General features: G+C 47.0%; 1 protein-coding gene across 1 annotated transcript in view; it reads left to right on the top strand.

Annotated features, from left to right (window-relative positions):
* The first annotated feature begins 6233 nt into the window (after positions 1-6233).
* The window catches only part of LOC130403324 (RNA polymerase II elongation factor ELL-like), a 41250-nt gene continuing 34983 nt past the window's right edge, over positions 6234-12500 (top strand). The window contains exons 1-2 of the mRNA XM_056607630.1: positions 6234-6429; positions 7265-7312. Of these exons, the coding sequence (XP_056463605.1) occupies positions 6292-6429; positions 7265-7312 (186 nt within the window). The 5' untranslated portion in view covers positions 6234-6291. The remainder of the gene's footprint in view (positions 6430-7264; positions 7313-12500) is intronic.

Here is a 12500-nt window from a genome sequence, read left to right as displayed (position 1 = left end):
GTGTATCAAAACAGGAGTGCAATAGACACGGGTTGTGTCATGCACATTGATTAGGGAACCAGGATGGTTCAAATAGACACGGGGTTCAACTGTTAAAATAATGTTTAATTAATAAATGGTTTTAACCGGTGCACAAGGCGGGAGTTAGCTCAACTGCTGTAGTTCAATTACAATAACATTTGTTTCAAACGATAACTTCTGAATTTTTCTCTTAGGTTCAGTTTTTGTTTTGTTTATAGAATATCACCATATATTTAATACCAAGATGTGCATAATTGTTGTAAGTTTGGATGACTCTTTATTCTACCTAGTTTAGACGGTTTTGATTGACCTAGCTCAAGATTCACCAGGTGTCAGACGTAGGATTGTGGCACTTCCTGGGAGCCCCCGAGCCACACGTCGACTGCACCAGGTGTCAAGACGTAGGATTGTTGCACTCCTTGAGGAGCCTCCGAGCCACGCGTTAATCGACTAATCGTTCCTGCAGAGTTCTGAGGTGGTAACGGTGGAGCTCAATGGGAGGCTCCGGGAGAGTACAATCGCGGGCTCACACGGGGAGTGGTGGCGGTGGGGCTCATGGGGAGGCCCCGGGAGAGTTGTCATTCGCGGGCTCACACGGGGAGAAATCGGGTGGGTCAGTAAGTCAGAAGGTTGAATTAATGTATCGATTTGATGTTGACCAACAAAAAACTAGATAATTATAATAATAAATACTGTTCATGTAATGGTATAGTTAGGTCTGGGACCTGCGTAGCTAAAAAAACTGTTTTGGAAATAGTAATGAACATGTCCGGGACATGTGTAGCTATAAAATAAGTAAAGATAAAACTGAGTTTTACTTTACTTCACTTTGCTAAGACATATTCACGTTTGATGTGGTATGCAGAAAGTGGCGCAATAGGATATTGTGCAGAGAATAAGGCGTATTCACGTTTGATGTGGTATGCGATGTACATAGGAGTGAATCAAAGTGTGGGCAACATCAAATGCGAGCAATAGGTAGAATAAATGAAGATTAGGTCATCCAATATACATAGTTAGTGTAGGACAATCAGGTAGTATGATGAAGGTAACTGTTATTATGAGATACGGTTAACACAGAAGTGATATTGAACATGCACATTTCAACATTGTTATTTCCCTTTTACATCTTTTTGGTTATAGCAACTTGGTTAAACTACGGCGTGGTTAGCTTTGGTTGTCATTCAATGCGCATGGCTGAAGCAATGCGCAAGGAGGGATGTAGTGTGAAATTAAACCAAAGAAGATACTGTAAAACAATTAAAATTAGAATTCATGGAAATATGTTTTTGAACAACTAACTGCTGTACATGAGTTTGTATTTCTGCAATAGAAGCAAAAGTTCCAGATGCAGACACACCCGGAGCCTACAAACGACCACCGCCGAGCAAGGCAATATCCCGGATTTACTTGAATAACACATTTTAAAACAACCATTACCAGACTATGTTTGTTATTGTGTAGTGTTGCTTGGTTGCGAGTGCAACCCGTTATTTCTGAATCGCTGCATTGATAATGGTACTGTTGATCTTCTTTAAGCCGGTTGTTTTACAGGCCACCTGTTACTGACACGACGACGACGGAGAACCTGTTTGGAGGCTCCCATGATGTAGGAGTAACCTCTCTGAGTTGAGCCCTTGACAAGGAGGGACGAGTCTTGGGTTCATGAATTACAGGCCAGACGGCGACAGAAAAAACAATGACTGCAATAATAACAAGCCCAAAACCACCCACATGAACCGGCGCACCAATACACGAAGATCACCTGAACCCCCCAAATCCATGCCCAAACCACCCACATGAACCGGCGCACCAATACACGAAGATCACCTGAACCCCCCCAAATCCATGTTAGCTTATCAATCATTTTGAAATTTTAAAATTGTATTTTGACTACCAATTTTTACTTTACTTTTGCACATGATGAAAATTGTATGGCCTTGTAGCACACAACCAAAAGTATTAGCTCAGGATTTCTATGAGTAGTTTTGTTTGTGTGCTGTTTGGACATGTGATTGTATGATAACAAGATTTATGTTCATTGTTGTATTGTTAAATAATGACCTGTATTCCCAATGAGACCCACAAGGTGAATGACGTCTCAGTATTATGAGCGCATTGTGGTTTTTTTCCTCTATTCAAGAGTTTTCCACACGTGTTGATGATTGATCCTAATTTGACTATGTTTTCGGTGTGGTAAATGGTGTTTATGATTTAAAATATTATTGTATGGTCATCTAAGATGACCAAGGAGGGATTGTTACGTATTTTAAGAATCTAAGCTACCCACACATAGACCAAAATGAAGCAGGACCAAACATATAAGCCGTAAATACTATACATAGCCACAAGGGGAGCAATACCTTATTGGAGGCTGCTCCAGCCACAGATAGCAGCACTTTTATATATACGAAGAAGCCGAAGTCATTACGTCACCCCGGCTACGCCCACTTGGCGGTCTCTTACCTGTGCGCCCAGTGTGAAGAGACCAGAGATTAATAACCACACGCGCGCAGGGTCACGGGCCTCTGCCCGTGGCCTATAGATCAGAGATTTGCAGCGACACCCGCGAGGGGACATGGGCCTTTGCCCATGTCCCGTAGTAGCCAGAGTTATTATCTCTCACACGTGTTCCATTCTTTAGCTACAATTCCCTCCGTATAGCTTCAGTTACCATGCCGAAACATGCAGACGACTTATAATAAATGAAGTGAGTCTAAAGCAACCCGGGATTGGACAACTTTCTTTGAGAAAACGCAACAGTATAAGCATTAGTGTAACCAGGTGTACTACTCATTGGTCCTAGCGTCCTTGCTTAATCGTTTTTCTGTTCGCAGGGTAGGTAGGTGTAGCCTGTGGGAATCTTTGTTTGTCCTGTGTCACGGTTACAAACAAACATTAACCGCAGCCAAAAGCTCTGCATGTGGCCTGATTTGTCCCTTCAGCTCCAGCCTCCATCTGCACACACACACACACACACGCACGCGCACACGCACGCGCACGCACACACACACACACACACACACAGTCTTAAGGGAGCCTAGCTAGAGGGGTGTGGGGCTGATGGTTCAGTAAACAATGTGTTGGTTTCTGTTCAGCTTGACTTAAGGCGTTGACATTTAAATACACATGCATACACAGAGTGCATGCGGCTCACTTGCAGAGCGTCTCTGTGAGTATCTACGTGGTGTATATATTATATAGGAGGAGGGGGAGGACTTATTATCCCCTCCTCTTGCCTCTAAAACTCCATCGTTGTCTTTCTCATTAATCAGCTACGGGTATGTATCTCATCCTAGCTTTTAGCATGAACTATTTATCTGTTTTGCAGGTTCGGGTAACATCATCTTTCTGTAGGATGTCTACAGGTAGTGTAGTGTTTCACCAACACTACCACTCTGCTCCCCGGTTCAAACACACTCTAAGAAAAAGGGTTTAAAGTGTTCATAGAGAGAACCTGTGTTCTTGTGTCCGACATACATTATCCAGTGTCCCGCTTTCAGGGTCAGGTGTGTGGGTTGTAATAAAGGCATAAAGGCCTAATGGCAGTACAACACAAACATCCCCCCCTCCTCCACAGCTCCACCCAACCTCCACTTTACGACTGGGCTCCAGCAGGGTTGCAGGTGTCCGGGGCGTCATTGGCCCAAGGTGTTAAGTGCCCCCCCCCCCAAGCCTCCATTAGAGGCTTCCCCTGCAGCAGATGTCAGCCTGGAGACGGGGGAGTGAGTAATGAATAGATCGGACAGGTAGAGGGGAAAGCGGAGGTTGGACGGGGCTGATTATGTTGTTGTCCAGGAACTCCCTCTTCCTTCCTACTGCCTCTCTGTCGCTCTCTCTCTGTCTCTCTCTCTCTCTCTCTCTCTCTCTCTCTCTCTCTCTCTCTCTCTCTCTCTCTCTCTCTCGCTCTCTCTCTCTCTCTCTCTCTCTCTCTCTCTCTCTCTCTCTCTCTCTCTCTCTCTCTCTCTCTCTCTCTCTCTCTCTCTCTCTCTCTCTGTCTTTCTATACCCTTTTTGCATCTCTTTGTCTCTGTCTCTCTTTATCCCGGTCTATCTCTCTGCCTACCTCTCTGTCTCTCTCTGTCGCTCTCTACCCTTTTTGTCTCTCTGTCTCTCTTTATCTTTGTCTATCTCTCTCTGTCTCTGTCTCTCTGTCTCTCTCTCTCTCTCTCTCTCTCTCTCTCTCTCTCTCTCTCTCTCTCTCTCTCTCTCTCTCTGTCTCTCTCTCTCTCTCTCTCTCTCTCTCTCTCTCTCTCTCTCTCTCTCTCTCTCTCTCTCTCTCTCTCTCTCTCTCTCTCTCTCTCTCTCTCTCTCTCCCTCTACCCCCCCTCTCTCTCTCTCTTCTATGTTTTTGTTGGATGATGTGGGACTCAAACACAGAGACTAATAGGATAAATCAGGGGTTGGAAGCTAGTATGGAAAGTCGGATGGAATATTTATTAAGACAGTTTTGACATTTTCAGAAAGAATAGGTAAATTGGATGGAGACATGTGTGGCCTGGAGAATGACTTAAATCAGACAATAAGGGAATAGGGCATTGACGAGAATTTTTTTCCACTTGGCGCTTGCTTTCACATTTTCTGAAGTAGCTCTGTCTCTAAAGATCTGGGATTGATGGAAGTGGTGGAGCCTTAGTGCAGATTCAGCACCACCTGTTCACTCTCAAGCAACCTGCCAGCGCGCACACACACACACACACACACACACACACACACACACACACACACACTCACACACACACACACACACACACTCACACACACACACACACACACACACACACACACACACACACGCACGCACGCACACACACACACAGACACACACACACACACACACACACACACACACACACAACACACCACACACACACACACACACACACACACACACACACACACACACACACACACACACACACGGACAAACACACACACACACACACACACACACACACACACACACACACACACACACACACACACACGGACAAACACACACACACACACACACTCACACACACACACACACACACACACACACACACACACACACAGACACACATGCACGTGCACACAAACACTCCCTCTCAGATGTGCACACATACAAACTCAAACAGTTACACTCACACACACCCCCACCACCACACACACACACACACACACACACACACACACACACACACACACACACACACACACACACACACACACACACACACACACACACACACACACACACACACACACACACACACACACTTATACACATACACACAAACACACACGCCAGTTTCATTCAGGGAGAAGCTTAGCATTTTTACAAAATAGGCTTACCTGTCAGACTCATCTGCTACGCCAACATCCGTCGCAGTAGCTTTTCCTCCCCAAGTTATGCAAACACGTCTGCGGTTTGGATAAGCAAGTTATTTAGCAATCATATAAATGGCTTGACACCCGGGAAATGCTGGAAAGTGGGAGGATATTGGCGTAAAGCAATCATACAGTGTCCTATTTGGTTAGATTTTCTCCTTCTACTCTAGGTCACCCCATGTCCCTTGCACTCCTGGTCCAGTAGCACCAGATGAATATATGGAAGAGTCGTCACTTAAAAGTGGATGATTAAGCCCATTACCGCCCCACCAGGGATAAGCATCTTCGCTGTCGGGGATTACAGTTCCCTCGCTGACCCACATTTGCTTTTTACGTCTGTTTGCATTAAACTGTGATTAGCTTCAGCTATTCATTGGTGGCTATGCTTGGCATGGATGCAACACTTTGCTGTTTAGGGCTGCAAACCCAAAAGTCCAGGATGTATTGTCTTTGAAGACCAAACAACGAACCTGGAATATTTGGAGACCACATAGTGAGTGCTTCTGCAAGATCTTAAATGAAAAAAAAACGTTGCTTACATTCACATTTATTTTGATCTTGAATGTTTGTGTGAGGTATTTAATTGTGGTTGTCATAAAAAACAGAACGACAATAACTTGGGTGCAACACATTTCGATACCAACGTATCAGTGATGTAAAAAAAAAAATTGCTTCCATGAGTTTTGGTCCTCTTGATATTGTTTATCTAAATAGAAATGCACGCGGCAGCAGGCTCCGTTGGTGACGCGCTTGGAACGCGAGTGGAACGCGTCCGCTGCAGAGAAACTCCGCCCCCCTCTCCCCCCCCCCCCCCTTCTCCAGTGACGTGTGAATGGATCTGTCGAGCAGAAAGGAAAGGCAGTTTAATTGCAGTGAAGAGAAGGGAGAAAACCCAGCGATGGCCTCGCTGAGACAGGAGCACCACTATGGGCTCTCCTCCGGAAAAACTAACAGAAATACTCGGAGCAAAACACTTTACCACGTCAAGCTCACCGACACGGCTATCAGAGCACTGGAATCCTACCAAAACCTCAAGGTATTGTCCCTTTTACATGGATTAAGAATGGAGGTGATAACTCGTATACTTTACTTGTCAAGAGTTTATTTTGAGTGTGAGCTATGTATGGCAGATTACCAGCAGCAGTTTCTGTTTCATTACGCTAACTGGTCGTGTTGTCTCTGTCTTGTAAAGGTACTAAACCATGCAGATAAGGAGTCGCTAAAACAAGTTTGTCACAAGGACTATTCTGTACGTTAACCCTTACAAATCAATAGGCAGCAGCATACCAAGCGCAAACGATTGTCGGAAAAGACGTGGTGTTTTCAGAAGGCAGGAGGAATACTGGAGATTTTATTATTATCTATCTGACAGCATGGCATGCCTGCGAAACGCAGAAGTTTAAAGTCCAGTGACAACCAGATCTATTCAGGCGCTGTGTTACTAATCAGTTTGTGTGGCACCAACATTATAAAATAATTCGTTAGTAATAGTTAATTATATAAAAAAAATGGACAATGTTGTGCTTGTGTAATATGATTTAATATATATATATGTGTGTGTGTGTGTGTGTGTGTGTGTGTGTGTGTGTGTGTGTGTGTGTGTGTGTGTGTGTGTGTGTGTGTGTGTGTGTGTGTATATGTGTGGTTTTTTGTCTGTCTCTGCTGTGTCTCTCCTTGTCTATTTTTTTTCTTTCTCTCTGTCTCTCTCTCTGTGTCTCTCTCTCTCTCTCTCTCTCTCTCTCTCTCTCTCTCTCTCTCTCTCTCTCTCTCTCTCTCTCTCTCTCTCTCTCTCTCTCTCTCTCTCTCTCTCTCACTGTCTGTCTCTCTGTCTGTCTCTCTCTGACTCTCTGTCTCTATGACTCTATTTCCAGGAATCCTTACCAAGTCAACCCACTATTTGCTTCAAAGGAAACCAAGGGGTAAGTCAATTTCTCCTCCAAATATATCCCTCCCCTGAATACATCCCAAAATTGACAGTCTAAATATTTAGTTACACTGTAATTAATATGAGCATTCCATTTCATACGAACAATCGAATTGACACAACTACCCTTGGGTCCAATCATTCCAATATCTCGTCCAACTACAGTGTGCAATGTGAAAATTCAAAATACGTATTTTCCCTGTAGCTTGATACACATTTGTCTCATGTATGTACAACGAACTGGCATGAAACGTGTATCTATGAATCTCTGCTTAGCATCATTGTTATGATAGCATGAGGTCAAACCAGGCTGTACCACATAACAGACGTGGGCGGGAGGAGTGCTCCCCTTCACGCCCCCTCCACCCTGAATCCGCCGTGTCTCACCCATGTCCGACTGTAGGGAGGTGTAGCCCTGTACTGTGGAAGCAGCCGGGGTGTCTGATTGAATGGATGGCTGGAGGTTATGTGGCTGGGCCGCTGGCGCTGGTGGACTTCCTGGTGTTTAGCCGGTCGCTTATATCTGAGAGATAGGGGCCATGCAGGTTACTGGGTCAGCCTGGTGGCTCTGGAGAGGCTTTGTTAAGAGGGAGGGGGGGAGGGAGGGTGAGGGAGAGAGGGAGACAGAGGGAGAGAGAGAGAGAGAGAGGAGGAGAGGAGATAGAGAGGAGGAGAGAGAGAGAGAGAGAGAGAGAGAGAGAGAGAGAGAGAGGAAGAGAGAGAGAGATTGTGGCAGGCAGGAGGAGAGAGGGGGTTGGAGCCTTGTCAGTTGCAACTGGTGCGACGAGAAAACACCACCTAAGACCTCCATTGTACAACCACACAGACACACACATAGTCTCTCTCTCTCTCTCTCTCTCTCTCTCTCTCTCTCTCTCTCTCTCTCTCTCTCTCTCTCTCTCTCTCTCTCTCTCTCTCTCTCTCTCTCTCTCTCACTGTCTCACTTTCTCACTCTGTCACTCTCTCACTCTCACTGCCTCGCTCTCTCTCATGCATGCGTGTTATTCTCTGGGTTAGTCTTCAGAGTAGTAAGGGTCCTGAGGGATTACTTAAGCTTTCACTCAACCATCTAATTGCTTGACATAGGTGGGATCTCAGTTCCCCTCCCCCTCCTACCCGGCTAATAAGCTGAGTAAAGTTACTGACAGGACAAGTACATTACGTTTTACAGCATGGACACTGTGTATGGTGTATTTGTGTGTGTGTGCGTGTGCGTGTGCGTGTGCGTGTGCGTGTGCGTGTGTGTGTGTGTGTGTGTGTGTGTGACTCAGTACACAGTGGTATCCTGTGGCCAAGTGAATTTAACCTTCATAGTTTCAAGCAAAAGGAGTACGGTTCAATATTCCTATGTTTCCCCCCTCGTCCTCCAAGCGGTAAAGGAATGTTTTGTGCATCTGCACACTGGCAGCGTTACAAAAACAATCCACTCTGCAGCCGCTCTCCCCGAGGCGCTCTCGCAGTGCTTATTAGCAAAAGGTGCTGTCAACCACAATTGGCCCGTCTCCGGGTTTCTATATTACAGGCTCCCAGAGATCAATGTCATTATAACGATTCAATATCATCAAGTCTCAAATAATTCAATGACGAGTTTCTTGTCAACCCTCTACGTGGAGACGTGGAGCAGAAGGTCAGGGGGAGCCTCGACCGGCCCGTGTCCCCCTAGTAGAGGGGCAGGAGGAGGGTAGGGATGCTGGGTATCATAGTGCGGGGGTCGCCCTATAGGAGACATGTTTTCTCTTGCACTGGGAGCAGAGTTGGGAGTACATGTAATGTAATAACTCTCATTAGCTGCTGTGAATCGTTGCGTGCCCTGGTCTGAAGCTCTGCTCAAAGCACAAAGAACGAAACGTCCGCAGGGGAGATACACGGATGTAGTTTTCATTCTCAACAGAATGAAATGAAAATATTAAATGTTCAACTTGTTGGTTTATATCATCAATAGGCCTCCTGCCTCATGGGATTTATTGTTGGTGATGCTTCCCCATATTGAGAGAACTCAAGAGAGAGTAGTTTTACCATAAAATCATAAATCTTTCAAGATTTAAAGAGTAAACATTGAAAAAAAAAATGGCTTTCTACCAACATGTAAACAAACTTTCTGATACTCCTTTGCTTAAAAATGGAAGCAGTCATTGCGAGTTGACATTGCATTGCACTAGCCCCAGTCAACCAGAATCTACTCAACGGCAATAAGTATCACCTTCAATAGTTATGTTACACCCAGATCATTCTCTGGAGCTGGCGAGTGCTTGTACCCTCGGGGCGACCCCATCTATCAACCAGTCACCATCAAGATACTTTCTGCTCACCCTCTGGTACCAAGCCTGCTATTGGCAAAGACACACACACACACAGACACACACAAGACCATATATCATGCAGCGGTTTAACATTGGCATGTTATGTAAAGAGCCAGATAAATGATTTACGCTGAACTGATTATTGCTCGTGATTACATTACAGTATGCGCTGCAGGGAACCATCCATGAACCTCCCCTTAAGGTACCACGAGCATTGGAAGTTGACTGTGACCACAGAGCACGTGTGTGTGTGTGTGTCTGTGTGTGTGTGTGGTGTGTGTGTGTGTGTGTGTGTGTGTGTGTGTGTGTGTGTGTGTGGTCTGTGTGTGTGTGTGTGTGTGTGTGTGTGTGTGTGTGTGTGTGTGTGTTTGTGTGTGTGTGTGTGTGTGTGTGTGTTTCGTTTCAAGTTTTGATCTTTCTGTATGAACGCCAATTAGGATGTGTTGTGTGTGTTGTGGGTGTCGCTTAGGTTTGATCTCTGCATGTGTGTTTACATACGTGTGTGTGGTTCTGTATCCCTCCTCTTCCTTCCTGCCCAGCCCCCTTTGCCATTGTGTAGTAGGAGCCTTTAACCTGCTGGAGCAGAACACACTCCCTGAAGACCTGTGTGGTGTGTGTGTGTGTGTGTGTGTGTGTGTGTGTGTGTGTGTGTGTGTGTGTGTGTGTGTGTGTGCGTGTGTTTGTGCCTGTGTGCATGCGGGAGTTTGAAGTAGGGATGTGAGTCTTTGCTTGAGTGTGTGTTTCTGAGGTAGCGATGTGTGGTGTGTGTCTGTATGTGTGTGTGTGTGTTTGTGTGTGTGCATGTGTTGACACTGTGTGTGGCCAACCCACTCCCCTTCTGACGGCTGTGTTGTTGTTTTCTTTCTATGAACCGTCAGTCGGTGCATGTGTGTGCGTGCTGGTGTGTGGCGTGCTGGTGTGTGTGCGTGCTGGTGTGTGTGGCTCCGTGTGTTTTATCCTCCCAGTGTGTCGCAGGGGCTCAGATCCCCTGAGTGTGTGCTGTCTGCAGTAGGCCGAGCCCCCTTGCGTCCTCTCCTCTCATTTAAATAACAACAGCGGGGGGAATGCGGTCTGCTCTCTGTCCTCTGCGGGTCACACCCAGGTTGGGAACCTGCTGCCGGCTCCTCTCACACCAGGTACTCCTGCGATAGGCCTCTCCAGTTGTGATTCAACCTGAAAAAGGATAAAAAGCTGGAGGGATTATATTCCCGATGCCATTTTTAAACCCTTTGTCCTTGGACTAAATGTACAGATCTGGATCTCCTATGGTTATTTCTCTATACCACTGTGTTAGTATTTACGACCATAATATTGACTATATTCTAGAACTGTGACATTTGTCTTGATTACAAAATGGAGGAAAGATAACAGCGTACATGAACAGGTTGTTTCTGTGAGTCTTGGCTGTGAGTGTGGGTGAGAGTAAAGTGAAAAAGTATTGTCCACACACTGTGACTCTCCTGAGACGAGTGGCCCAAATGCCGTGCTGCTGTTTCTCAGCGGGGCTGTGTAAACACACCAGGACAACAGCAGCGTGGCCAGGCCTGATCGGTGTTGGGGCATTGCATTTCTCAGCACAAAGAGGAACTTGTTGAGGGATTACAGTGTTTATAGATTTGAACAGTTCCAGGCACGCTACGTCCTTGCGGGTTATCAGGAGAACGGCCATCTCGTGCCCCAAATCTTCATTCATATTTATTTAATGAACGTGTGAGAGCTGGATAAAAGCTCACAGCCACTCAAAAGGCAAATAGCACATTCTTCTTTGTTGCGGTTTTTAAAGCAGCGTCGAGATATAGACCACAGAAAGGCATGCTGGGATACGTGTTCCCATCTAATTCCCTCATGTGAGTGCAACCCTCCCCCCATCACCAGCTAATGAGACATGAAAGGACACTTGTTTTCCCCGAGTCCTCCCACCGCCCTCCCATCTATAGGCATGTAATGGTACGGCCTGGCATCTGATAGTTTACCACAGAAGATACCAATCTGGTTAACGCTGGGGGGGTTTCCCATGTGGGGCACAGTGACCCACAATTTGCAGAAGTTGTCAGTTCTGCTTGAGGCACCTGCAGGAGACAGAGTGTCCTTGAATTATGGGAGGGTAGGGGAGGGGGGGGGGGGGGAGTGAGTAGCATTCCACACCACCACTTCCACCCCCCCCCTCTCTCTCTCTCTCTCTCTCTCTCTCTCTCTCTCTCTCTCTCTCTCTCTCTCTCTCTCTCTCTCTCTCTCTCTCTCTCTCTCTCTCTCTCTCTCTCTCTCTCTCTCTCTCTCTCTCTCACTCCCTCCTGCCTCCATTCACACCCAACCCCCTCCATTCCACTTCCTTTCATCTTCCCACCATCCATCTATCCATCAGCAGCCCCCCCCCTACCAGGGACCCCCATCCTCCACCCTGCTTCTACGCTTCTCTCTAACCACCTCAATCTCCCCCCCCCCCCCCCCCCGACTCCCTCCACCCTACTACACCCCCCCCCACTACACCACCTCACCATCCCGCACCCTCCCAATCAAAACAGCCCCTCACCACCACCACCACCATCCCCATTCATCCACCACACCCCACCACCCCCACACCCCCAGCCCCACTACATCCACCACCACCACCACCACCACCACCACCACCCCACCACCACCACCATCCTCACTTCATCCACCACCACCACCACCACCACCACCCCCACCACCACCCCACCATCCTCACTCTCCACCACCACCACCACCACCCCCAGCCCCCATCCACACCACCACCACCACCACCACCAGCCCCAACCATCCCCACACCACACCACCACCACCACCACCACCCCACCACCACCACCCACCCCCACCCCATACATCACCACCACCACCCATCACACCACCACCACCCCAGCCCCA

Source organism: Gadus chalcogrammus, chromosome 14 (assembly GCF_026213295.1).
Source record: "Gadus chalcogrammus isolate NIFS_2021 chromosome 14, NIFS_Gcha_1.0, whole genome shotgun sequence".
Classification (NCBI taxonomy): Eukaryota; Metazoa; Chordata; class Actinopteri; order Gadiformes; family Gadidae; genus Gadus; species Gadus chalcogrammus.
Note: the sequence above shows the minus strand (reverse complement) of the source record. Positions and strands in the feature narration are given on the sequence as shown.